The sequence below is a fragment of the Anolis carolinensis genome, chromosome 2 (assembly GCF_035594765.1).
Source record: "Anolis carolinensis isolate JA03-04 chromosome 2, rAnoCar3.1.pri, whole genome shotgun sequence".
Lineage (NCBI taxonomy): Eukaryota > Metazoa > Chordata > Lepidosauria > Squamata > Dactyloidae > Anolis > Anolis carolinensis.
In genome coordinates, this window is record NC_085842.1 from 226,216,092 (window position 1) to 226,243,265 (window position 27,174).

General features: G+C 38.9%; 1 protein-coding gene across 4 annotated transcripts in view; it reads right to left on the minus strand.

Annotated features, from left to right (window-relative positions):
* Positions 1 to 701: 701 nt before the first annotated feature.
* rigi (RNA sensor RIG-I) overlaps positions 702 to 27,174 on the minus strand; it is a 48,179-nt gene continuing 21,706 nt past the window's right edge. For 2 of the 4 annotated variants that reach the window (XM_062971831.1, XM_062971829.1), the window contains 17 exons: positions 26,549 to 26,713; positions 25,605 to 25,783; positions 22,702 to 22,852; positions 19,066 to 19,194; positions 17,049 to 17,156; positions 16,558 to 16,711; positions 15,127 to 15,385; positions 13,512 to 13,674; positions 12,648 to 12,749; positions 11,126 to 11,283; positions 10,624 to 10,759; positions 9,276 to 9,424; positions 7,977 to 8,067; positions 6,640 to 6,810; positions 5,132 to 5,283; positions 4,031 to 4,177; positions 702 to 1,529 (listed from right to left, as the gene is read on the minus strand). In XM_062971831.1, coding sequence (XP_062827901.1) covers positions 1,224 to 1,529; positions 4,031 to 4,177; positions 5,132 to 5,283; positions 6,640 to 6,810; positions 7,977 to 8,067; positions 9,276 to 9,424; positions 10,624 to 10,759; positions 11,126 to 11,283; positions 12,648 to 12,749; positions 13,512 to 13,674; positions 15,127 to 15,385; positions 16,558 to 16,711; positions 17,049 to 17,156; positions 19,066 to 19,194; positions 22,702 to 22,852; positions 25,605 to 25,783; positions 26,549 to 26,711 — 2,718 coding nt within the window. In that variant the 5' untranslated portion in view covers positions 26,712 to 26,713 and the 3' untranslated portion in view covers positions 702 to 1,223. Of the gene's footprint in view, positions 1,530 to 4,030; positions 4,178 to 5,131; positions 5,284 to 6,639; positions 6,811 to 7,976; positions 8,068 to 9,275; positions 9,425 to 10,623; positions 10,760 to 11,125; positions 11,284 to 12,647; positions 12,750 to 13,511; positions 13,675 to 15,126; positions 15,386 to 16,557; positions 16,712 to 17,048; positions 17,157 to 19,065; positions 19,195 to 21,668; positions 21,808 to 22,701; positions 22,853 to 25,604; positions 25,784 to 26,548; positions 26,714 to 27,174 lie in introns of those variants that run through there. The other 2 variants (XM_062971830.1, XM_062971832.1) reach the window with 2 other exon arrangements.

Sequence of the window (27,174 nt, forward strand, 5' to 3'; positions counted from 1 at the left end):
AGAAATAAGATAGTATTTTTTTACAATATTAAAATTGGGGAAAGGGTTGGATATACAGTAGAGTCTCACTTATCCAAGCTAAACGGGCCGGTAGAAGCTTGGATAAGCGAATAACTTGGGTAATAAGGAGAGATTAAGGAAAAGCCTATTAAACATCAAATTAGGGTATGATTTTACAAATTAAGCACCAAAACATCATGTTATACAACAAATTTGACAGAAAAGGTAGTTCAATATGCAGTAATGCTATGTAGTAATTACTGTATTTACGAATTTACCACCAAAATATCACGATATATTGAAAACATTGACTACAAAAATGGCTTGGATTATCCAGAGGCTTGGATAAGCGAGGCTTGGATAAGTGAGATTCTACTGTACTCCAAAAACAGAATAGTGAGGGTGAAAAAGTAGGAAAAAAGGGAAAAGAAAAAATGGAATTGACTTCCAATTTTGTCCATGTGTGCTTCTATTATGTTCTCCAATTACTGTTTTGCTGCCATTCCCTGTTCATGTCTGTTCCTCTGAGGAACAAATTTCATTTCAATAATTGATCTCTTCTATGCAATCCATTGAAGACTACACATGAACTTAAGCAAAAGGCTGAGAAGGGATATTTTAATCAAAACTACCACAAATACTAAGAGAGACACTAGTTTCTGTTAGTGAGTAAACATGCCTAAAAAGAACCCAAGCATTCCTAGAAGAATATGGAAGTGCTTTATTTGTTGTCATGTTAATTAAAAGGCAAGATGACAAGCAATCTGAATACTGCATTTGGAGCAGGAAAACTTGGGAGTCAACTTTTTGTTCAACTATTAATGGGTGACCTTAGCAAAACATCTACAAGTGTGTTGCAAAGCCTTGTTGTAATGTCTTTGTAACACACCTGTAGATGTTTTGCTAAGATCACCCAACACACAAACACAGAGTTCCATGTTTAAAATAATTACGTAATGGTGTTGAATCACATAGTAAAAAGATACCCCACAAAATGCATCTCAAGATACATGTACAGGTGACAGCTATAGGCTAATAGAAATTAGATTAAGCAAGACTAAGCGACACTGAAATTAAAATGCTATGAGAACTACTTTTATACTGGATCTGTAGTTGCTGAGATACATTAAGTCCATTATTTGGAAACATACATCAACTGTCATCTGCTAAATTTTGAAACAGGACATTCGTATTCATTAAAAACTAGGTTAAAAGTGAGTGGGCTACTCTACGACTAAATTGTACATTTCTTCAATATCAAATTCTTTCATTGCAAAATTAGCATTTTTCCATTTCCGAAAATAATGCTGTCTCCCTGTGGAAACATCTTCCACCGAAAAGCTGTCAATCTTTATGATGGGCAGGTCATCAAATGCCTTGTACTTCACTGTGATTCCCCAGTCATGTTGACATTTCGCACAGTGCAACTTGCATCTTTTCTCAAAGTTTCCATAGCAGCTTGGTTTCTCATGAGGCTTTGTTATATAACGTTTTATAAAGTTTTCATCTATGACTGTGTGGTGGGATTCCTGAAACACATAATAAGGAATTACATAAGTTTTTTCTATTTCAGCTTGGCTCAAACATGACATTTATCATTCAGCACCAAGTAATAGTTTGGATGTGTAAACAGGCTGAAGCTGTGAATCCAGTCTAAGACTTTCAGATCAGCTCAAATGATTACAACCAAATCATTTACCACATGTGTATGTATCAAGATGTATTTCCACATTCTCACATTCACTTTCAATCATGGCCTATCCAGAAAGTCTATACTTAAGAGTGCAAGAACTGATGCAGCTTGACACCACTTTAGCTGCCATCGCTCAATGCTGTGGAATCATGGAAGTTGTAGTGTCTGTCACAGGTCTCCCCTGCTCTGCCAGAGTGCTGATAACTCATCAAACTACAATTCCCACGATTACATCTCAAGTATCAACCAGAGATGGAAGCCATCAACTACCACTAGAGAAGTTCCCATCTATGACCAGAAATTTCAGTTTTTTGTTTGTTTGTTTTTTCGTATTTTCGTATTGCAGTTGTGAAACTGCAAGTCGCTTCTGGTGTGAAAGAATTGGCCATCTGCAAGGACGTTGCCCAGGGGGATGCCCAGATGTTTGATGTTTTATCGTTCCTGTGGGAGGCTTCTCTCATGTCCCTGCATGAGCTGGAGCTGACAGAGGGAGCTCACCCTGGATCTGAACCGCCGACCTGTCGGTCAGCAGTCCTGCCGGCACAAGGGTTTAACCCATTGTGCCATCAGGGGCTCCAGGACTTTCAGTGAAAAGCTACAATATGTTGAAAATTTCATATGTGTTGTGAATCTATATTTTCCTTGAAGACTACAAACAATGCATACAAAAAGCTTTAAAATTGGATTGTGTTCCATTTCAGCATGGCATGCAACTTGGGGAGAATGCAAGCAACAATTTGCCAAGTAGTAAGAATAATTGATTTAGCTGTTCCGATTTATCTTACCCCATTTCTCCATCTGAACATAAATTCATGGCAATAGCAGAGCATTCGGCATTTCCACAGGGCAAAACAGATGTGTGATTAGATGCATAGCCACTGTGGGAACATTTACCACTTAATAGAAAAATTTCTGTGTATTCTTAGAGGCAAGATATGTTTTGTTTGTTTGGAATTGTACATATAATACATGTAAGAGAGCAAGCATGGTGAAGTGGTCTGAGCGTTTGACTACAACTCTGAAGACTATGATTTCAATCCCCATTCGGTCATGGAAATCCACCATGTGACCTTAGGAATATGTTCACTGTGCCTGACTAGTAGCTATTGCTTGAGTATGTTTTAATGCAGGGGTCCTCAAACTTTTTAAGTGGAGGGCCGGTTTATGGTCCCCTGGGCCGAATTATCATTGGGAAAAAAATACGAATAAATTCCTATGCTCACTGCACGTGTCTTATTTGTAGTGCAAAAAAACCCAAAAAAAAACCCCAACAACTCAGAGCGGCTTACAAGTTGTATGTACATACAATATATTATATTATTGGCATAGCACAATATTAGCATTATATATTACTATATTGTCCTATACCACTACCGTAATATTATTAGTAATATTATATTTAATATATAATGTATAATTAATATTATTATATTGTATAATTATTAGTATTATATTGTATTACATTATAATATTAGTATCAATATTATATGTATACACAATATATTCAATTATTACCATAGCACAATATTAGTAAATGAAAGAACAATACAATATTTAAAAATGAAAACAATTTTAACCAACATACAGTAAACCTATCAGGATTGTAATGGGAAGTGTGGGCCTGCTTCTGGCCAATGAGATAGTCAAGTTAAGTAGGATTGTTGTTGTTGTTGTTGTGTGCCTTCAAGTCATTTCAGACTTTGGGCGAGGCGAAGTCTAAAACTGAGGGCTGGGGCCAGGTCAATGGCCTTGGAGGGCCACATCCGGCCCCCGGGCCTTAGTTTGGGGTCCCCTGTTTTAATGTATTATATGTTTTATGATTTTATGTTTAGATGCTTTAAATGTATTTATGTGATTGTATTTTATTGTGTATTGCTGGGCTTAGTCCCCATGTGAGCCGCCTCAAGTCCCTTCAGGGAGATGGGGCGGGATATAAGAATAAAGTTATTATTATAGGCAGGTCACACTTTAACAGCCATCAAGTTTATTTTTACTTATGGAGACTCAAGGGGAAAAGCCCTGGAACAAATCCTGTCAAGAAATCCCTATGATAAGTTCACCTTAGGGTCACCACAAGTCAGAAACAGCTTAAAGGCACACAACATCATAAATACAGTCTAAAAAATCCGCTTTGGCATAACTTCTGTGGATGTTATACTAGTATGGGCTACTTCATTTCTTCAGATTAGGAGGGGTTTCACTAATGTTCAGATTTGGATCCAAGAAAATGTTTCTACCAGTAATCCCTCCACCAGAACATCTCAAACTATGACAAGACTGGACAAGAATTAGTGTGCCCCACACTAAAACACAGTGTAAGCATCACTGTGGGTTTACCTCAATCACTCTGATGTCATCCGTGTCACAGGCAAATATTTTGCATTTGCTGCACAACAACCTTCGATTGCCCGACAGCAGCCGTCGCTGGGGTTCTTTCTTCTTGGAATCTTGCAACTGCTTTTCTGTTTTTTGCAATTCTCTTATCTAAAAGAGAGTGAGGCGAGGCTATCAAAAAGCAGAACAACCACCTACCTTTAGATATAGATATAGAATCTGCCTCTGGATAGAGATAATTTTTACAGGCTCCATGTCTGTGTTATTATCTACGTTATGAAAACTTCTCAATGAAATAAATCCTACCCAGTAGCTCTTAAGCAGCTATTGCTTATGTTCTGATTACCACTCAATGGTTTAAATGACAAGATTATAATTCCAACCCTCTGAAGGGTTTTAATTTCATAGGCAGTTCTCGAGTTATAAGCATCCAATTTATAAACACCTCATAGTTAAGAATAGGGTTGAAACAACAGGAAGTGAGAGAAATGTATCCCTCAGAAGGGAAATTCACTCCTGAAAGTGTCATCATGGGGGAAAGGTGTCTCCATTGAAGGTTCTTCCACAACAAGCCAAATTTTTCAAAACCCCAGGGACAGAAAGTGAGGTGAAATCTTCTAAACGGGCACAGAGAGAAAAACAAATACCACAGGGGTATTAACCCTTCCCTATGCTAGCCAAAGTTTATAGATTGGCTAGAAATACACTGTTCAGACTACGTATAAATTCAACTTAAGAACAAACCTACAGAACCAATCTTGTTTGTAACTTGTTTGTACTTTGTTTTGATGGGATGAGATCTTGCTGTGTCTAACAAATTGTATAGAAAGGCTTTTATGAATAACACCAATTTAGATTTCCAGAGGTTGGATACCTTTGGACATTTTTAACGGCTCTAAAATCGCTCAATGCAAGGAATGGTCATCTGACATACAAATTTTGGCAGCAAAGAATAAACAGAAAGTCAGGAGTAGGCAGTCATCCTGTTTGCCCTTGAATATCCTTCCATTCACCTCATTCATCAAGCTCCTCATCTGAGCTACAAAATGCAGACACATGATAAAATGAAAAAAGTTAGCAACACACAAAATAAATGAAAATCACCTTCTGCGCAAACACCTCCTCTTTCCAATCTTGCACTTCCTTAATGGCTTTGTTCATCAACTCCTCCTTCATCATGTTATATCTCTCATTTTCCTCCTGCTCCTTTTTGCTAGTCACAAGGATGCACTTGCTATATTTCGCCCTTCCACGACCTGAAGATGGTATATGCAAACAGATTTAAGGGATCTAGGGAATTCAGTCTTCAATTCCAACCTTAATCTCATTTGAATGAACACTAGAGGATGAGATAATACAAAGCAGGGTTAGGGAAGTGCTCTATATGTTGTCCAGCCTTCATCATCCCCATTTAGTATACCCATTGGTCAAGAATGAAAGCAACTGTTGCCATAAATAATGTTTTCTTAGGCTTTCTGAAGTGAGGTGCTTGCATGCTTCCTGGAAATGAGGAATCATGAAAAATGCTTGTCCCTCGTGGCACATGGATGCCCTTATGGCATCCTGTATATCTAAAAATGTAATGCATGAATATCATACAGAAATTCACATACACAATCAGGGATTTACTTGGTGCCTCCAGTGAGGAAGCTGCAACTACTCCATGCTCACATTGATTTTGGCAACTCACTATCAATACCTAATAGGCCAGCGTTTCTCAACTTGGGGGTCGGGACCCCTGGGGAGGATCCCAAGGGGGGTGTCAGAGGGGTTGCCAAAGACCATCAGAAAACATATTTCTGATAACCTTAAGAACCACTTTGGAGGAGAGGGCTGATGATCTCTCTGCCTGTCCTTCTCTTCAAGATCTATTTTCCCCAAACTCCACCAATTTTCAAATTTGGGCATACTGAGTATTCATGCCAAGTTTGGTCCATATCCAACATTGTTTGAGTCCACAGTGCTCTGTGGATATAGGTGAACTACAACTCCAAAACTCAAGGTCAATGCCCACCAAAGCCTTCCAGTATTTTCTGTTGGTCATGGGAGTTCTATGTACCAAGTTTGGTTCAATTCCATCGTTGGTGGAGTTCAGAATGCTCTTTGATTGAAGGTGAAGTATAAATCCCAGGAGGCACAACTCCCAAATAACAAAATGAATCCCCACCATATTCAAATTTGGGTGTATCGGGTATTTGTTCCAAATTAGGTCCAGTGAATGAAAATACATCCTGCATATCAGATATTTACATTACGGTTCATAGCAGTAGCAAAATTACAGTTATGAAATAGCAGCAAAAATAATTTTATGGTTGGGGGTCACCACAACATGAGGAACTTTATTAATGGGTCTCAGCATTAGGAAGGCTGAGAACTACTGTAATAGGCAAACGTACTCCTCATCCTCAAGCAAAGCTTCATAACCTCCTTTTCCTTAAAGCAAGCATGGCACGCCTACAAAAAGAATGCCCACTTCCTCATCTATGGCAATTCAAACTGCCACACTTAAGGTGGTATAAGGCCAGCATGGCTTAGTAGAAGTTGTGATTGCAGCCACCACAATTTTCTTACAGCACATGCTACCCTACCTCTTACAGCACATGCTAACCTACCTCTGACTTGTATCATTTTGATAACATTGCCTGTATATTCATAGAGCAGGACAAGGTTGCACTGAGCAATATCAATCCCTTCATCAGCAACGGAGGTAGCAATGAGAATCTTGCTGTCCCCAGTGGTTTTGAATGAGTCCAAGACGCCTTTCTGATTTGGGAGGGTCATACCTAACAAAGATGACAGAAGAATATCTGAATTAGCAACACAAAATTTAAATTTAATTTTCAATGTAAAGCAAACCTTATATGTCACAGATCAAAGTATGCTGTGAAACCACAGAAAAAGCAGAGTCTCATAGTTGAAAGATGCAGCTTTCTGAGAAGTTAATGCACATCTAAAGGAAGAAAGCTGCTGATACATATCCCCTCTACCTCTGAGGGTAGAACATGTGCTATCTGAACAAAATATTATGCTTTTTTTCAAGGAGTCTTGGGAGCAAAGACCCTTGGGGGAAGTGTCAGGTAATCTTATCTGTTCATGTCCCATTGAGCCTCTTTGCTGCTAGTACCCCAGAAAGCAAGTAAGGCGTTTTAGAAAACCAACTGCCTCAGGTCTCCCTCCACTTCCTCTTCTTTATTGTTTAATTTTGCCAATGGAGCTCCCAATGGCACAGAGGGTTAAACCACTGAGCTGTTGAAGTTGCTGTCCGAAAGGTTGGCGGTTCGAATCCAGGGAGCGGGGCAAGCTCCCGCTGTTAGCCCCAGTTTCTGCCAACCTAGCAGTTCTAAAACATGCAAATGTAAATAAGTCAATGGGTATCGCTACAGCGAGAAGGTAATGGCGCTCCATACAGTCATGCCAGCCACATGACCTTGGAGGCGTCTACGGACAACACCGGCTCTTCAGCTTAGAAGTTGAGATGAGCACCAATCTCCAGAGTCGGACACAACTAGATTTAATGTCAGGGAAAAACATATACCTACTTTGCCAATGGTCAAATATGGCTAAATTCGCCCTCTATTCATTGACTGTGTCTCTTCCTAGGGCTCCTTCACATTACAAAATTAACCTTAACTGCCATAATGGCCTTCTATAGAATCCCGGGCTTTGATGAGACACTATCTCTCTAAAGCTGAGAAATATACATTCCTCTTCCCACAACTGCAAATCCCAGGATTTCACAGGATGGAACAAAGATAGTGGATCATTGTGCTATAATTGTGTATTGGGGAAAGTGCCGAAGGTCTGGGATTGCACAGGTGTCACTAGATTTTTTCCTTGAAAAAAATTATAATTCAGGTCATACAAAAAGTTGGACAAATTTGCTTCTTTCCCACCAACATTTTAGGCACTACGATGGTCACAAATAGCATCCCCTCATTCAATATCTTACCAGTCTTCTGATTTCTTTTCCCACGTCCCATCAGTACTTCTGGATTTAGGTGTTGAAGCTGGGGGCTTTCTTCTATCCAGTTCTTCAATGCCTGCAAAATTCATTTGGTTTCAGACAATTGTGGTAATAGAGATCTAAGTTTCAACATGATATATCCACACACACATAACACTTTGGGATCTGGAATGAATGGCCTACTAAGTTACAGAGTGGGCTTATCAGCCAACCTAGGCTCCAGTGATAAATAAGGTCCCCGAACTGCAAGACTGGATGTGTGCAGAATGACTCCTCCCTACCCATACATCCACAAAAATGTAGAATATATTTGGGCAATTTGTCTGCAAAAATGAATAGATTATCTTGAGTTAGTAAAACGGAGTATTGACATGCCCAACCTCTGCCTTTGAAGTATACAACTTCTGCATGAATCGAGAAGTGGCTCTCTCTGTCACAACATACATATGATGGGATTGGGATCCAATTGAACACAGAACTACTTCTGTCATAAGAGTTGGGTTAGGATTCTTCCTCCCCCTAGCAGTAACCCTCTCCCCTTTTTTCTATTTAACTTGTTTCAGACGCATTGTAAACCCTCCAGAAGAGTTTTCAGAAAACATGGAGATTGGCAAAGGCAGGCAAAAGAAGAAAGGCACAATGTCCACCATAAGCAACCCTTGCAACAAAATGATTCAAGTATTTCAATCCTAAATTAAAGTTAAAACTAAGGAGCAAAACAATGTGTAGGTTTTATCATGAGTTTTAAAAATCATTTTATGACATAGGTGTTCCAAATTTGGGTTTTTTTAATAAACTGATTATATACATTTATTTGTTTATTTTTTTTAAAAAAAGGCAGTATTATGAATGTAATTCAGAAGCCCCCAGTGGTACAGTGGGTTAAACTGCTGAGCTGCTGAATTGCTGAGCAAAAGGTCGGTGGTTCGAATCTGGGGAGCAGAGTGAGCTCCCGCTGTCAGCTCCAACTTCTGCAAGCCTAGCAGTTTGAAAACATGTAAATGTGAGAAGATCAATAGGTACCACTCTGGCGGGAAGATAATGGCCCTCCATGCAGTCATGCTGGCCACATGACCTTGGAGGTGTCTATGGACAACGCCGGCTCTTTGGCTTAGAAATGGAGATGAGCACTAACCCACAGAGTCAGATATGACTGGAATTAACGTCAGAGGAAAACCTTAACATTTACCTTCACCGAAATGCAACACAAGACATAGCTAACATCTTTCAACAGATAAATAAATAAGCAGTCCCAATCTGAACTGTTAAAAGAAATTCTCTTACTGCCACCAGTGCCCTTGTCTTAACGAACAGAATAGTGCGAGTCTGGGGTTCGTTACGGTATGTTTCTTCTAGGATAAAATGAATTTCTTCCAATTTGGGGTTTTCACTGGATTCATCTTGAGAAGCTGCATACATCTGTGGGTATTTTGCTAGAAGGAAGAAAATATGTAAGTGTATACATGTGAAAGAAAGTCCCTCTACACCAATGTATCTTAGTCTGGGATCCACAAATGTTTTTGGCCTACAACTCCCAGAAATCCCAGCCAGTTTACCAGATGTTAGGATTTCTGGAGTTGAAGGTCAAAACATCTGGGGACCCACAGGTTGAGAAACACTGTTCAACATCATGTATGTTACTACCTTTTATTTTACTAGTTGATGTTTAATAGCAGTTGCTACTCTATGACAATAAAAATGATCTAAAGTGATGTCCAACAAAACAGTTCACCCTTAACTTCATGGAGACTACCCTGAGCTTTAGATAAAATCTTAATTTAGTCTCACAGCAACATTGTGAAAAAATTTCATCAGTCCTCATTTTGTATCTTCATAGTTATTCTGCAGTTACGTGTCATTCTTGCATATACTCCAGGAAAGAGTTTTAAAACTGTAAAGCCAACCTTATACCAAGCCATAAATTGGTAATTAAATAAAATGGTAAATTCTTGATTGCTCTACTCTAGTCATGAGACAGGATCTGACCTAACAACAGTCTTCCATTTAAAACAATGACAACCTGCTTCCTTATAGAAAACAAGAAGCAAAGCATTCCCCATGACATAGCAGCTTTTATGGACAGGGAAAAGTTTGGGCACAGAAAAGCAGCCAGTCCTTTGAACTAATTGTGGAGTTTATCACACGATTCAGGCAATAACAGCAGCATAACAAAGTATATGAAATCTGTTCAGTCAGCATTCACTATGCCAGGAATCCTATACGTCTTCCACGTACTAAACTATAGATCCCATTATTTCTTAATGATTCTACTGGATAACACTGATGGAAGCTGAAGTCCAAAAACTACTAGAGAATCCCACACTCTCGACTTCTGATTGTTCTATGTTCATATGTGCTTTGCTATTAAACACACATGTTGTTGTTTGAGTTTGGTGGCATTTGTGTTTTTTTCTCAGGCAAAAAAAGAAGTAGTACATAATCTTCAAAATCCTTTTTAATAAAAATAATAGGAAAAAATCTGACAAACTTTGTTCTGTACTTGAATTATGGGTTGCCTTTAATCTATCACATCCAAGAGGTTAAGCTGCTCTTAATTTATTTTTATACACATGTATCGAAGGAGAAAGGGAGTTTTTTTAGTGTAACACAAGGATACATTTCTGAGGAGTACCTTCAAAGTTTGATGCCAACTGTTGTTCGATTTCATCGAAACCTCCACTTTTCATATCCTGAAAGAATTCCTCCAGATAACGCAGAGCGTCACAGGTACGTGCATCATCATTAATAAGGAGGGCATCATTATATTTCTGGATATAAGGAAAAGTTTAAATAAAAAACATTTACTGAAAGTAATAGATGAAGTATGCAAATGGGGGAAAACAAAAGAAGCTCTCAGATATATAACTGAGTTCAGCTGGAAATAGATAAAACCGGATGTGATTATTCACAGTAATAACTCTCAGAGAGAGGAATAAAATGGTATCAAAGGCAATTTCTCTTGAATACATGATGCCCTACTATCCTACACGGATTACGATCTGGTCTGGGGGTGATGTATGGGGGTTCATTAATGATGGCAGTGATACAAATTGTCAACCCAAGAGTAATGAAATAGTCCTAAAGGTACAAGGGATGGGAAATGGCTGGTTTATATTGCCAGAAAAACAACTCACCCGAAGGTGCTCTGTGTAAATAAAAAGAGCCCTGCAGATCCTACTCTCTTCTTTTTTATTTCCCAGTTGTAACACGATGCATCTCTTTTGCACATCAACTATCCACTGTTCATATTTCTGGGTTCCAAAATTCCTTGTCTGGATATGGGACAAAGCATCTAATGGGGAAAAAGAGAGGGAAACAGCATCTTCTATCAATAAACGTAGCAAGAGTAGAGATAGGAGCAATGCTGGCTACAGTATATACAAAATTCATTTGTTACACAGAAAGTTATATATAGATACAGAGAGAGAGAGAGAGAGAAAGCTAGGATCTCATGCTATTACATGTTGCTTTCTCAATGTGGCCAGACACATGTGCACGTAAATGTACTGAACTGTATAAACAAGAAGAACAAAGACTGGCTTCTGGCAGTAAGGACTGTCATCCAAAAATCTGTCACACACACAGCCACAATCTACATCTAACCCAAATACAGACAGCCCCTGGGTTACGAACAAAATAGATTCTGCAGGTTTGTTCTTAAGTCGAATTTGCATTTAAATTGGAACAGGAACATTTTTAAGTGTAATTCCAGCCATTTTTGTTTAGATTTTGAAAAGCACAAGGAAGGGTTGTCTGTACCCATGTAACATTTGTTTTGTTATCTGTGCCCCTGTTCAGAAGATTGCACCTCACTTTCAATCCCTGTGACAATTGAATTTTGAAAATCTTGGCTTGTCATGGAAACAAGGAATGGTGATAAAGTTTCACTGGAGACGCCTTTTCCCCATTATAAGTCCTACAGGCATAAATTTCCCTTTCTAGGGGTAGATTATCTTTCACTTCATGTTTGCTCACCTCTGTTGTTAAGTAGGGGTCATATGTAAGTTGGATGTCTGTAACTCATTTACCTAGGTGTATCAGACAAATAAGGAGCTCCCGGTGGCGCAATGGGTTAAACCCTTGTGCCGGCAGGACTGTTGACTGAAAGGTTGGAGGTTTGAATCCAGGGAGTGGGTGAGCTCCCATCAGTCGGCTCAAACTTCTCATGCGGGGACATGAGAGAAACCTCCCACAGGATGGTAAAAACATCCGGGTGTCCCCTGGACAAGGCCCTTGCAGACTGCCAATTCTCTCACAACAGAAGCAACTTGCAGTTTTTCAAGTTGCTCCTGATACACAAAAAAATCAGATAAATTACTCTTGAGGAAATGTCATATGAGCACTCAAAGAACAGTGGCCCGTTGTTTGTTTTCTGGGCTGTATGGCCATGTCCCAGAAGCATTCTCTCCTGACATTTCGCCCACATCTATGGCAGGCATCCTCAGAGGTTGTGAGGTATATTCCTCTGACGATGCCTGCCATAGATGTGGGCGAAACGTCAGGAGGGAATGCTTCTGGAACACGGCCATACAGCATGGAAAACACACAACAGCCCTGTGATTCCGGCCACGAAAGCCTTCGACAACAGTGGCTTCCTTGACAAGAATATTATGCAGATAATATGATTTAAAAGACACACCAACTCTATGTTTTTACCTATAGCATAAACTTTTCTTGCCAGCTCTTCTGTTTCAGACATCATTTGCAAGATAATGTCCACAAAGCAGTTCTGGGGGCGTTTCTGAACAAGCCTGATTGCTGCAGTAAAAAAATAAGAAGTGAGGATAGAGATAGATCTAACATTAGCAATAATGATATAACCCAGAGCTTGATGGTGAATAACTATTGCTGGTTCTCAGTTCTCACTGATGACATTGGCACCATCTACACTGCCATATAATCCAGTTTTTAAAGACTATGGCTGGATCTACACTGCCACATAATCCAGTTCCTGAATCCATATTATCTGCTTTGAACTGGATTATATGGCGGTGTAGACTCATATAATCCAATTCAAAGCAAATAATCTGGATTCAGGAACTGGATTATGTAGCAAGGATGATAAAACATCAAACATCCAGGCATCCCCTGGGCAATGTCCTTGCAGACGGCCAATTCTCTCACACCAGAAGCGACTTGCAGTTTCTCAAGTTGCTCCTGACATGAAACACACAGTAACACACAGTATAGAAGAGAAAGGGGTTTCTCCTCACTTGCATTTATAGACTTTTTAGAAGGATGTAAATAAAAACAAGATACTAGATTTTGGGTCTGATCTTCAAGTGTTACTGTGGACCTCTTGCACTATCTCAGCTCCCTGAACAATTTTTATATGCAGGACACATGTCCACTAGTGACCCAGGTTGAGAAGAGTGACTGTAAAGGCTAGGGTTTATGCTGGTAAAACTCCTTATGGCCACATGGATTCCAGAAACTGTCTTCCAAAAAATGAATGCTATCAATCTCTCTTGCAGACTTCCTTCCTCTTTCAGAAAGACAGCAAATGGAAGTCATAGTTACATTTTTGAGGCTTGTAGACAATTTCCTCCAGTTCCTGTATGTTCTCTTTGACTGTTGATATGACCTCAGCATTGAGTGAAGCACAGATCTCGCAGATATACTTTATAGTCTCGTTCAAATTCTTGGCACTGCCAACTCCAAGGGAGGCTGTCAACCCTACAATCTGAGCACACATTGAGGTTACAGGTATGTATGTGGCTGGAATAAAATCTAAGCACAGCACATGTATTAAGATAAGTCCTTGCTAGAGAAGAAATGTGAATGGTGATGGTCAATACGACAGGCAAAGGTAAAAAAGACAGTATGCATGTATTTCCTACAAAACAGTTACACCTTCATTAGTTATAACATTTCCTAGAAGAATATCAAGATCAGAGCCATTGTAATACAAGGGAATTACCCTTTCCTTCTATCACCTTGAACGATATGAAATCTTTTATTAGTATAGTATGCCCCTCGTGACCATAGGTAATATCATTCATTCCAAGACTTTGTGTGGATACTTTACATGCTTTCTTGAGAAACTTTTTTAAAAGAGCACATTTCTAGCCCTTGTGGCCTGGTGGCTTCACTGTTAGTAACATCTGCTGTTTTATTTCCTTACTCCTTTCCCATCCAGTTCTGAATCTGAACCTTGATAAGACAGATACAGATTCAGCTATATATCAATCATCTGACCAAGGCCTGCTGAAATCCCAGAAGGTCAAAGAATTGTTGAGTAGTATTTCTAGTTGTTGAGGGCAGTTTGACTGTCTACCATAGTTCTTTGACCTTCCAGTGCATATCAAAAGAAAAACAAGTCAAATGAAAGCACATTATGAATAATTTCTTTTGAAAATCTATGAAGGGTCTGTTGTTGGGACTAATTAGAGCAACATTGTTGGTGAATTAAAGCAAGAGTGAGATAGCGATGGACCTGGGACATTCCCAACTCTCCAAGCTAGCCCTTTTTCTGCTAAAAATGAATTCCTTCTCATGGATATATGCACGAGAATGTCTTTATTTACTGTGTTAACAGTTAGGGACCCAGCTCCTATATTGGCAACTTTATTTGGCATAGAACACAGACACCATGGTAGGAATGGAAAAAAAACACTTTATTCATTCCAGTTGATGGAGCTTCAACTAACATAGGTCTGGATCCAGACATTGGTCCACACACCTGACAATAAATCAAAATCTATTCCTCAACAATTTTGTTGTAAGTCTTGGGATGACAGACCTGGGATTTCACATGGGCTGAAGACACTGCTTGCTTCCTCACAACTTGGGGATGAAGCAAGATCAGCTGCATCAAATCTGAGCATAAGCATAGTTGCAAATGCACACTTTGTCAGAAAGGTTCATGGGTCTTGATCTTCATAAAATGGAACTGTGTTGTTCTCAAAAAGTTGCACCAAATTTTAGGTGCAATGACTAGGAAGCAAACTGTCCCATAGTGGAGGCAAGTCTTGCTGTGGTACCATACTTGGTCTTGATTTTGAGAGATGTCCAACTTCACACATTAAAGGGATGGTGGTGCTCAACTCTTGGTGTATTTGTCACAGGACATGAAAAATGTTCCACTGGGAAGAAAATAATCCTAAAATTGTCAATGTCAAGATTAAAGACTTACCTGAGGTAGCGGTGTCGTGGGTTGGTCAAATTTAAGGTCCAAGTATTTGGACATTAATATATGGTAAGGATGGTTTCCAATCGTGTTGTGGCACTCATCAAAAATCATCAGTGTGAACAATGAAAGCGAAGCGAGTGTTCCATCATTAAGACAATTCACAAGAATCTGTGGTGTCATGACAATGATATCATTCCCTTCAACAATCATCTCTACAGGGGAATTTGCTACTGTATCCCCACATATTCCTGAAACTTTGTAGCTGGAAAGGAAAAGAGATATGCTGTTTAGAACTTTGACACCTCGCTATCATGGGGGTTTGATGCCCCTAACTCCAGCAAATGTTGCGGGCTGACTGTATGCCTAGTTTAGGATTGGATCCACCTTTATAAATTGAATTTCCAAGAAAAGAAGGATTGTTTATTATGTTATACTGTTTATAACCTTCAATTCAAAGTAATAGTTTAAATGGTGACTTTTTGTGTGTAGTGTGATAATGTTTTAATCTCAAATTTTCTCTTTATATGTGATTCTATTGCATTTTCCCATCTTTTGTATGCCACCGTTAAGTGTAAATCTGGGAGAAAAAATGGAATGCAAATAAAGTGATGAATGGGTTGACATGAAGGACTATTTTCATTCATAAGTAAAATGAGAAACTGGCCTTCTGAACAATTATTTATACATGCCAAAACTGGTGTTCAAAAGAAGTGTTTGGTTATATCTGAAAAACAAACAGACCAGTTTTGATTGAATTATTTTAGGCATTGTCATTCAGATAAGAGGGCAATTCTGAATGCTACCAACGGGCCACAAAATGTATAGAAAAAAGTTAAAGATAAAAAAGTAGCTGGCTCTCCTAAAAATTCTGATTTTTAAAACACTGGACAAAGTTGTGTGGAGGCTGTGACATGCTGTAACATAAAATTGCCACAGTTAGAGCCCCCCAAGAACAGAAAGATCTACGTTTTTCCACAGAGATAAAAATTAGTGTTGAGGAAGTATTAGAGAATCACAGCTCACATAAATGTTCAGGGCAGTGGTAGTCTTGGGCTACAGCTTCCTCATCTCTATAGAAAGGGTAGGTGGGTGAGGTCTATTACAACTTCCATCATCCTTCACAATTGACTGTGCCATTCAGAGCAGATGGGAGTTGCAGTCTGACAACATCTACATTGGGCTGCACCCACCCCTGCTATACAGAATCTGTCTACGGGAAATCCTGAAAAGAATGCTCTTGCTCTTGTATGAGATTCAAGGAGGACTTCGAGAACTAGATAGAACAGTGGTTCTCAACTTTTGGGTTCCCAGGTGTTTTGGCCTTCAACTCCCAGAAATTCTGGTAAACTGGCTGGGATTTCTGGGAGTTGTAGGCCAAAACACCTGGGGACCCACAGGGTGAGAAACTCTGAGATAGAAGGATGTAACACCTACCCGCTTCTTTTGAAATACTCCTGGAAGACTTTCTTCTGTTGTTCATACACTGGGACCTTAGTGGCAAGGAAGACCACTTTCCCTTTCATTCCAGGGGGCATCTTCTGGAGGTGATGATCACATATCATCACTGACACAAAGGTTTTTCCAGATCCTGTGAAGATGGATACCAAAAAGGGGGTGTTGACTAGGTATATTTTTAAAGCATTCTTTTCCTACAAAGATCAGATACAGTTTTACAAATCCCTGATTTTTACAAACTCTGACCAATAGAGGGCATCTCTCCATAAAGGGACAATACATGCATGAGTAGGAGATAAAAAAATCAGATATAAAATCTACAAAAAAAGCAATTCAGGCTTCCTGCAAAAATCTTTATACAACTTTAGAACCAAATTATTCACACACACATATATATACATGTGTGTGTGTGTGTTTCATCTATTTTTAAAGCCTACTTCTAAGTTAATTGAGAAGCAAGATGAACTTACCAGTTGGGGCACAAATGATGGTGTGTTTACCATTAAGAGCAGGCTGGGCAAGTTCCTTCTGATAATTTCTTGCTTCCTTTGGAACATAAATAGATTCTTGGAGCATTTCTGGAAATACACACAAATAAATTGCATTTGAGTAGTTCATTGCCTAAATGTTGTAATTTTTCAAACAGACAGCCAAATACTTCCTGTATACCAAGTGCAAACCAACCTGGCACCACCTTTCTATAGTGGTGGGATTATGTGTGCCTACAAGGGCAAAGGCTATGCCAAGGGTAGCAGTGCTGCACGTAGGTTCTCCCATGTCAGCCAGTCTTTTGCAGAGGAGGCAGACTAAATGTGCCAAACAGCTACTGGACATCAACAGTAGCTGGGAGTGGCACTGATGGAAGAATCCCTCAGAGACAACGGCAATGGCATCATAGCTAACACTTGTTAATATTATGCTGCAGAAACCATAATAAACTCATTTTACATGTCTTTTGCTACAAAAACTTTGATGGGACACTCCAAAATGAAACAAGAAGATGACACTCCCATATGGGAAAGAATTCAGCATGCTACTTGGAAGTGCAGAGGACAAATATAAACAGCACAAAGATGATACATCTGGATTCAAGCTAAAGGGTATTTAACTGTTGGCATGTGCATTGGGGGAAAAAAAGTCCAAAGCAGCACACCATGCATTATAGCAGTGGTTCTCATCCTGTCGGTCCCCAGATGTTTAGGCCTACAACTTGCAGAAATCCTAACAGCTGGTAAACTGGCTGGGATTTCTGGGAGTTGTAGGTCAAAACACCTCCACAGGTTGAGAACCACTGAAATATGAGAATAATGTATCAGGGTTAGCTAGATATGGTAAATCAAGAAATAGATCACATAAATACAGTAGAGTCTCACTTATCCAACATAAACGGGCCGGCAGAACATTGGATAAGCGAATATGTTGGCTAAAAAGGAGGGATTAAGGAAAAGCCTATTAAACATCAAATTAGGTTACGCTTTTACATATTAAGCACCATGTGGTTAAGCACCATGTGCACACATCATGTTATACCACAAATTTGACAGAAAAAGTAGTTCAATACACAGTAATGCTATGAAGAAATTACTGTATTTACGAACTTGGCACCAAAATATCACGATGTATTGAAAACATTGACTACAAAAAAGCATTGGATAATCCAGAACGTTGGATAAGCGAGTGTTGGATAAGTGAGACTCTACTGTATTGCAATACACTCAGTGATCAAGCTGAATAAGAACAGAACAATTTCAGACAGATAATTAAACAGTGTCTTTTGCAAGAAATGAAAATCTAAGACGAAATGGGGTTGTATTTGCAGTGAGGTGCAGCAAAAGCAGTCAAGGGATGTAATGCAAAAAGCTAAATAAAAAATACTGCCTTTATCATTGTGCTAAAATATAATATGAAGACAAAACCTTGCAAGCAATTAAGTACATATGAGAAGCAAACATAAAAAGGAAGAAAACAGGGTCCAAACCTTGCATACAACAGTTTAGCAACTTGTGCACAGGGACAAAGAGATCTACTATAATAATCAATGCACAGAAATAGAAGATCCATTAAAAAAACTAAAGACTTCTCCCACAAGAACTGAGAATTCAAAAGAGAAATTTAAACCAAGAGTGGAGATGCTCTACAACAGGCAGGGGATCCAGAATTTTAGAACATGAAGTGAAAGCTACAGTCAGAGTATCTGGGAAAAATAAATCACCAGTAACAAAAGGCATGCCAATGGACCTGCTTCAGCCTACAGACACAGGATCCACTCAAATTCCACATGATATCTTCCATTCTTAAGTTCAGACAGATACAACACAAAAACAAATACAACGAGCCTATTAATCCATCCTTTAGCTAAAACTTCCCTGTGACTCTAGAAATAAAGTTCTCAAATCACAATGTGCACATTACTTTTCGCCCATAGTTTTATTTAAAGAGTTCAAAAGAAGAATTATAACGTCAGTAACAGTTTTCGCACAGTCTTACTTGAAGGTGAACATGGGCTTGCACTGAGATTGTCAGATTCTGGTTCTTCAGAATATTGTACGTTTATATCAATGACATGGCTGTTCTCATCTTCATCCATCATTTCAACATCTCTGCCATTATCATTATCTGCACACAATATAAAGAAGGTTATTTCAGAATTGTTGGCATGGTAGAGCAAATACATTTGTTTCACTTAGTAACTCTACTTAACTGAACATCGAATATAATCCTATCATTCTACCATTAATTAAGGATAAAACTGAGGAGGAGGAAAACTACAAAACCAATGAACTAGTGCAAAATTTCTCTACTTTCCTTATAAGCTTCTAGTGCCCATAATTACAATGAAACAATGCAGCCTCTTCCTATAGTTTAGGGTAGTTTCATATTAAAGGTATGTATCTTTAATCCAAACAAGCATAATAATGCAAGTATGGCTGAACAATGAATATGTTTTAAGGTAAACATTTTTGTCAATCTATATATATAAAAGGGTAATGAAATTTCGGCCTAGGACAAAACAACAAAACTACACATCCCAGAAACACTAAACTTGGCAGCACAACCCCTCATCCATGCCTCTATGTTCATACAACAAAAAGAAAAGAAAAATAACGTCCTAATTAGAGGGAGAGGAATAATTGTGTTTTATCCAATTGCTGCCAGTTAGAAGGCTAAACTCTGCCCACTTGGTCTCCTAGCAACCCACTCAGCCCAGGGGACAGGCAGAGTTAGGCTTCAGGCCGCTTCCACACTGCCTATAAGATACAGATTATCTGATTTTAACTGGATTCTATGGCAGTGTAGACTCAAGGCCCTTCCACACAGCTATATTACCCATTTATAATCTTATATTATCTGCTTTGAACTGCATTATCTTGAGTCCACACTGCCATATAATCCATTTATACAGCTGTGTAGAAGGGGCCTCATATAATCCATTTCAAAGCAGATAATATAAGATTATAAATATATAGTAGAGTCTCACTTATCCAACATAAACAGGCCGGCAGAACGTTGGATAAGTGAATATGTTGGATAATAATAATAATAATAATAATAATAATAGAAGCATAGAATCCAAGAGTTTGGAGAGACCCCTAAGGGCCATCCAGCCCAACCCTTTCTACTATGCAGCAGGACACAATCCAAACATTCACAACACATGGACAACGTATAAATACTATACACTACACAGGGACATAGACCCCCTCTACCCTCACCACTTTCACAGTACACAAACAACCAAATGCATACTAAACATAAAGACAACCATACAACAGACATTCAATACCACCACTAGCTCAACAAGTTCTCACCAACACCACCAGACAACGCCACAGCAACGCGTGGCCGGGCACAGCTAGTGTGAATTATAAGACAGCACTATACCACTTCTCAATACCAATCAAAGACATACAATGTGTATATTCCAGGTAACATGTTGTAAACATTTCACAGGTATGGAAGTGCACTGAAAAGAGTTGTTTTGGAATCTGCCCTTGGCAGTTTCCAAGAGACTGGAAACAGTGAGTTCCATCCCATGGGAACCAGTCAGAACTGCAGGCTGAGGGAAATGTGGGAGACAAATGTTTATTCAGGTCAAAGAGATTGGAATTACAGAGACAGGGCATGCAATTAAGGCAGACTTGTTTTTCCAGAGAATTTGAGATAAGGAGCAGAGAGGCAGGGGCATAAGGTATGATATTATGGGAGGTTTGGGGGCTTTTTAGTGGTTTCTGTTGGTACAATCTTTGTGAGAGCAATGCTGCATTCAGGTGAAGAGCGCTCGGTTTTATGGGCCTGTAATTCATGTATTCAAGTTTCCATACTGTTTCTGCTTCCTGGTCTCGTGAGGCATAGTTCACCTGCATTGGATTCATGTTACCTTGTCTTTAGATATCTTTGTGGATTACTTTGGAGACTTTCTCTGTATGGATTTTTGGACTCTTGGCTTTTACAGAAATAACCTTTTGAACTTTGATTCTCTTTTTTATATTTGATTGCTTTTCATATATTCAGCTTTTATTATACTCTCCTTTTGATAAACTCTTATGTATTGGATCACTTGGACAATGTGTGGTTTGTGGTGGAAAGAGGCTTCAAGGTCATAGTGGGACTTGGTACATGGCGTTGTGGTTTCTGTGGAATATTTTTTCCATCTTACATACTCATTGGACCCCACCATCCTTGATCATCTGCTGCCACCACAGATACAATGTGTTATGTTCCATTTCTGTTTCATAAATTATTATTTTTATATTATACATTCGTGGCTTTGTGGTGGGAAAGGGAGTCAGGGAAAGATGGAAAATTTGACTGTATCATGTTGGGGGGGGGGGGTCTGATATTTGTGTTTTTTCCACTTTCTTGGAGGTCCTGCACCCTCAATCCCCACAAATGTGATGGACTTTTGCTAGTGGAGCCCCTGAAAGGATCGAAGTACCTGAGTATCATTTGGTTAGTGCTGTCCTACTTCAACAAGTTGCAGACTTATTGTAACTACTTTTGTTCTTTTCCCAAATGATCCCTATTCTACATGGCTTCTCTAAACACCTAAGGAAATTGTGTAAACAAGGGCACAAAACACATGATCATACCTTGTTTCAAATTGAGCAATTTACTTTCATTGACATAGTCCGTGTAAAGAAGTGTGATGTTTTAGTTTATAGATGTCATGTTTAATTGTGTTTTAGAAGTCATGTTTGGCTATGTTTAAAATGCGTAAGTATTAGAGTTAACAATACCTGGGGAAGATAACCAGCTCAGCAATCTGAGGCAGGTTGCCATAGCAACGGGGGCGGAGCTAACTGCCGTTTGAAGGGAAAAGGAGGGAATGTTTTAAAAACAGGTCAGTCTGTAATGGTGGAATTACAGTGAAGACTGATTCTCAGTTGGGGGATCAGGATGACTCAAATGAGGGAATTTGAGTCAATTCTAAAATAAGGTGACTTATTTTAGGTAGTCTGTGATCTGAGAGTCACAGGAGATAGACTGGCTCCAGGTTTAGGGAAACCAGGGAAGTTCAAATCTGAGTCTGTGATTTTTAGTCACAGGGGAAAGACACTGGTTCCAGATTAGGGAAACCAGGGAGGCAGACCTCTAATAGTGCCAGACTAAGCAAGTTGGGTGACTTGTTTAGGGCTATTTGTAGAGTAAGGCTGATAAGTAAGGGAAGTAATCCCAGTAGATCCAAGAGATCATTTAATAGTTTGATTGGAGAGAAGAAAGTATTTTGGAAGCTGGAACACCTCAACATCTATTTGTAACAGTTATTTAAGTGCCTTAAAGAAGTTATAGTAACCATAAGCAATGTACATGAAATAAACTTGTTTTGTTCTTTAAACCATCTAAGTCTCTGTCACACTCATATTCTAAACTAAGCAACGTTACCATCTAAAGTAAATAAGAAGATTAAAAAGAATAAATTATCTTCTTCCTGACATCTCCATAATTGGTGGCAGCTTTAATAAAAATCATCATCCAGACATCTTTACATTTTGGTGGCAGAGGTGGGATCGAAAAAGGATTCCTCCCTGCCTCAGTTCTTCACAAATTGGTGGCAGCGGTGGGATCAAAAAAGGATTCCTCCCTGCCTCAGTTCTTCACAAATCACAAAACACATGATCATACCTTGTTTCAAATTGAGCAATTTACTTTCATTGACATAGTCCGCTTCATCCAATGCCAACTGGAAGGTTTTAGGCCAATTCACTATATCGGACCTTCTCAAACATTCTAGGAACTTCATCATACTTGCTCCTTTACCACTGGTCACTTTAGTCTGCAAGGCAAACCATAAGTCAAATTTATCAGTGTATGGGAGGGAAGGGCAAGGCCAAAGCCAAAAAATTTGGAGGGGTAGGGTTGAAACTTTTTAGTGAATCATGAAGAGTAGTTCCATAACACAAAATAATTTGAATTATATGATTCATTCTATATTTTTATATAGACTTAATTTAATCAAATTTCTATTTTAGTTACAAAGTTTCAAGTCTAAAAAAACCTGAAAATAACTCTTAATTGGTAATTTCATGGTTAGTTACAAAAGAATACCACCACATTGTTGGACTCACTTGAAAACTGTGTCATTACACTTTGATAGACATTAGGCTCCATTGATAAACTTTGGTGGACACTCAAGAGTGAAATTCCAGTCGGTTTTTCTTGCCCCATTGTCCTTGTGTGTTTTCAAACATTTCATTTGTAGCTGTTAACACTGGCAATGTTGCAGAAATCTGAAGAAGTTTCTTTACATTCAGAAAAAAAAATTGTCCATCACAGACAAGATATGCTTCTAGTGCATTTGATGGTATTTCTGCAAGTGCAATATTTTTCCATTTTCTACAACACAGGTCAAACTCTTCCATCCGTGTGTCAGTATCTTGAAGGCATTCATTGTAAAGTTCTGAGCACTTGTTCAAGTTGGATTTTAAATGGTCACAGTTAATAGAGAGGAACGCTTGCAGTTCCTGAACTACTTCCTGTGCTTTGTAAACCTTTCTTGAATCGGAGTGCAGAGAAAGTCCAGAAATGGGATGTACACTTTTAACCTATAATATTCCATTGATGTTGGTGAAGTCGCCTGGATGTTGCTTTTACAAGTTTGTCTTGAACAGATGTGAGAAATCCTAACTTCTCCACCCATAGACTCCACCACTGATCTTGCTATACCAAAGATCTCCGGAAATTCTTTCACAGATTCTGTGTGCATCTCCCTGGCTTTTTCTAAGAGACTGTTGACATATTGCAGATTACTGAAAATGTCCATATCTACTCTTTGTAATGTTTTGCAAAGCTTAAGGGATGATGACAGAAGCTTTCTTAGGATGTGCAGGGTTACTACAAATTCACCATTCAGAACAGTTAAAAAAAGGTATCCAGCTTAGGAAAAAGTCTCACTGTTGTATAGAGGAATCTCTTTTAGTTCTTTAAGTGTTCTTACCACCACAGTGTACATTTCAATGTAAAACTGCATCTCACTCAACCCAATGGGTTTCACAAAGCAGCAACAGGCAGCTTGCTCTTGATTCAGGGAAACAGTCTTTTATATTTTTCTTCAACAGTTCCAGTCTGATGTGATGCTCTGAAGAAATTTACACACAAATGACATTGTTTCTTGGCAGTTTCTGACAGGTGGAATGTTGCAAGTCTTTGCTAAGGCTAGATTTAGTGAGTGAGCAACTGCAATGGATGTAGACGGCCACTGGATATTTTTGCACTATAATTGCCTGTGCTGCTCCATCATAACCCTGTCCACACAAGTATTACAGGTTCAGTCCATTTTTTCTAGTGTTTTCAAAATAGTGTCTGCAAGTCCTCTACCTGTCATTTCACTTATCTTCACAAAGGTCTATAAAGCCTTATCTTATTCCTCCAACTTCGACATCAACGTACCTTACTGAGAGCGATAACTGTTCTGAGGTTCTCACATCCAAAATTTTATCTGCCAAAATAGAGAAACACTGTGATGCATTGCATCTTTCAACAATTTTTGGACTATAATCCAAAAAGGTATCTTCAAAATGTAACCATGAGTCCATAATTTCCAAAGTACAATGATAAAACACAAGGTACAAGCTTACAAAATCAAGAAGCACAAGGCACCATAAAATTCCCAATATTCAGAACATGAGCTTAGCAAGACTGGAACCATGGAACTAGAAAGCCACTTGAAATGACAGAACAGAAACTTGGCAAGACAGGAACCATGGAACTAGGAATCCACTTGGAATCAGAGCAGGAACTTGGCGAGACAGGCATGAATATTCAACATTGACCACTCTGAGGTACAAATCTTTGTCCTGTCTCTTTTGAAACCTTTCCTGCCTCGTTCAGTGAGAAGAACACATTCTGTTTCACTTTCCCACCAGATAACACTTTATCTTCCCTCTTTTCCAGAAGACGGGGCTGACAAAGGATCTGTGAACTCTCTCTTTGCTTACAAAAGTCTTGTAATCTATCTTCAAGCTCATTAACTTCTACATCTGCATCTAACAAATCCTCCTCAGAAAACTGATTCTCAGAGAAAATTTGCAAAAGGCTTCTCTCAGGAATCTGGCCTTGAGCATCCTCCTGTAGAAACCTCAGGCTTGAAGGCAGGCCTGCCAACAGTCTCGAAGCCATGCCTGCCAACAGTCTCGAAGCCATGCCTGCCAATAACACCATCATCCCCAGTATGATCAGACACAGTCCCAGAAACCTCACTGACATCACACATCAGATGGTATCACAGGTTAGACTACAACACAAGGGGAGAAGGAGCTTCTAAGGCTCAAAGCCACACTCACTAACTGGAAATCTTGATCAGTTTCCATATGTGCAAGTATGAATATGTACATATGTGTGTATATACCTTTCCTTAATAAGCATATAATGGTATCCAAAACTAATGTGGCAAGAGTGGGGATATTCATAAACTAACCACCTTGAATCACCACAGGGAGAGAAGTGGAGAATAATAAGGATGATCATCATCAGTGCTTCACACATCCATCAGTCTAGTTGACCAAGTGATTTAAGCTCTAAAGTAATACCTGTCGAATTTCTTCCCACTCTTGATCTCTGAGGCAGTCTGTCATGTGAGGAAATACTTGTTCAGGATCAACAACTCGCAAAGAGGGCTCAATTACATTCAGCAATGCTCGGTGAGGTGCCAAATTTTCAATCATTTCAAAATTCCAATTTTCAATGGCATGATGAAGGCCAGTGTAACCTTTAGAAACAAAATGGCAGAGGCACAGATCATTGATAAAGCTTCAATTAAAATATATGCATTGACAAATCAAGCTAGGTTTTTGTTTTGTTTTTTACTACTCAGCAACAATATAGCATAGGCACTTGCTTCCTGGCTGGATGGATTTTGAAGGAACAGAAATCTTATTGAAAAAAGAATGAGGAAAAGGAGGAAACATGGCCTCGCGACATTTCCACAAATTCTGAAACGGGCAGTCTGGAAAAGTAGCTTCACTCCAATTTTGAAGGAGACATGAGACTACAGGGAAATATACAAGATTTGCTTCCCTCAAAATATTCCATAAGCACTTTTTAAAATTTTTAACATCCTCATACCAGTAACTCTCATAAATATGCTTTCCTAAGCCTAGATATCCTGAACATACCAAATTCCATTGGATCTTGGAAGTTAAGCAGGGTCAGCCCTGGAAAGTATTTGGATGGGAAACCACTAAGGTATACCAAGCATTGGTTGTATATTCAGTATTCCTTGTCTCAGAAAACCCTGTGTAAATATGGTGATTTGAAGCTACACATACACATACACCTAGACCTGCCAAAAATACCTTTTTTCATTATATTAAACAAATTCACCAGTTGTTACTTTGTCTTCAGCAAAATATACTGGACACTAGTAGTCACATTCTTTCCACAACACTGTTTTAGAAAATTGTGTCTAATGGGTTTTTTTTTTTTGCCTTTCTCACATGAAGAAAGCCTTAATATTTTGAAAGGTACATCATACATGAAAATGAGATGAAAGTTTGAGGCACGTTCAAACCTGCTGCGCTTAACGCATTCAAAAATCCACGAAACCATCCATCTGACGTGAGTTCCACAATGGACTGAAGAAATATCTCTGCAGCTGTTGTTGGGTTGTCCTTCAGCCCTTGAATCTTCTCAACCATGTCTAGAGAGAAAACGGAAGAGAGTTGCCATCACTGAAGTGAATTTCTCATCTCAAAGATATCAGTAACGTTGAGATAAGGCCTGATCTTCAATTGTTAAATCCTTAGAATGGAGTCACTGATTCAACTGCAACTTCCATGAGTCATGATTTACCAAATTCCAACTGATATAATGGATTATTCTAGTTAGGACTAACCATTGAATTTAAGTGTCCACTTAGTTCAGAAATCATTCCATGTATGACCCACAGTCCATTCAATTTCAGAAAGGCAATCCCGAGAATTAGGAGAAAACCATGGATCTCTTCTACACTGCCATATAATCCAATTCAAACCAGATAATCTGGATTTTATATGGCAGTGTAGAAGAGGCCATGGTTTTGGTGCTAAATTCGTAAATACAGTAATTACTACATAGCATTAATGTGTAATGAACTACTTTTTCTGTCAAATTTGTTGTATA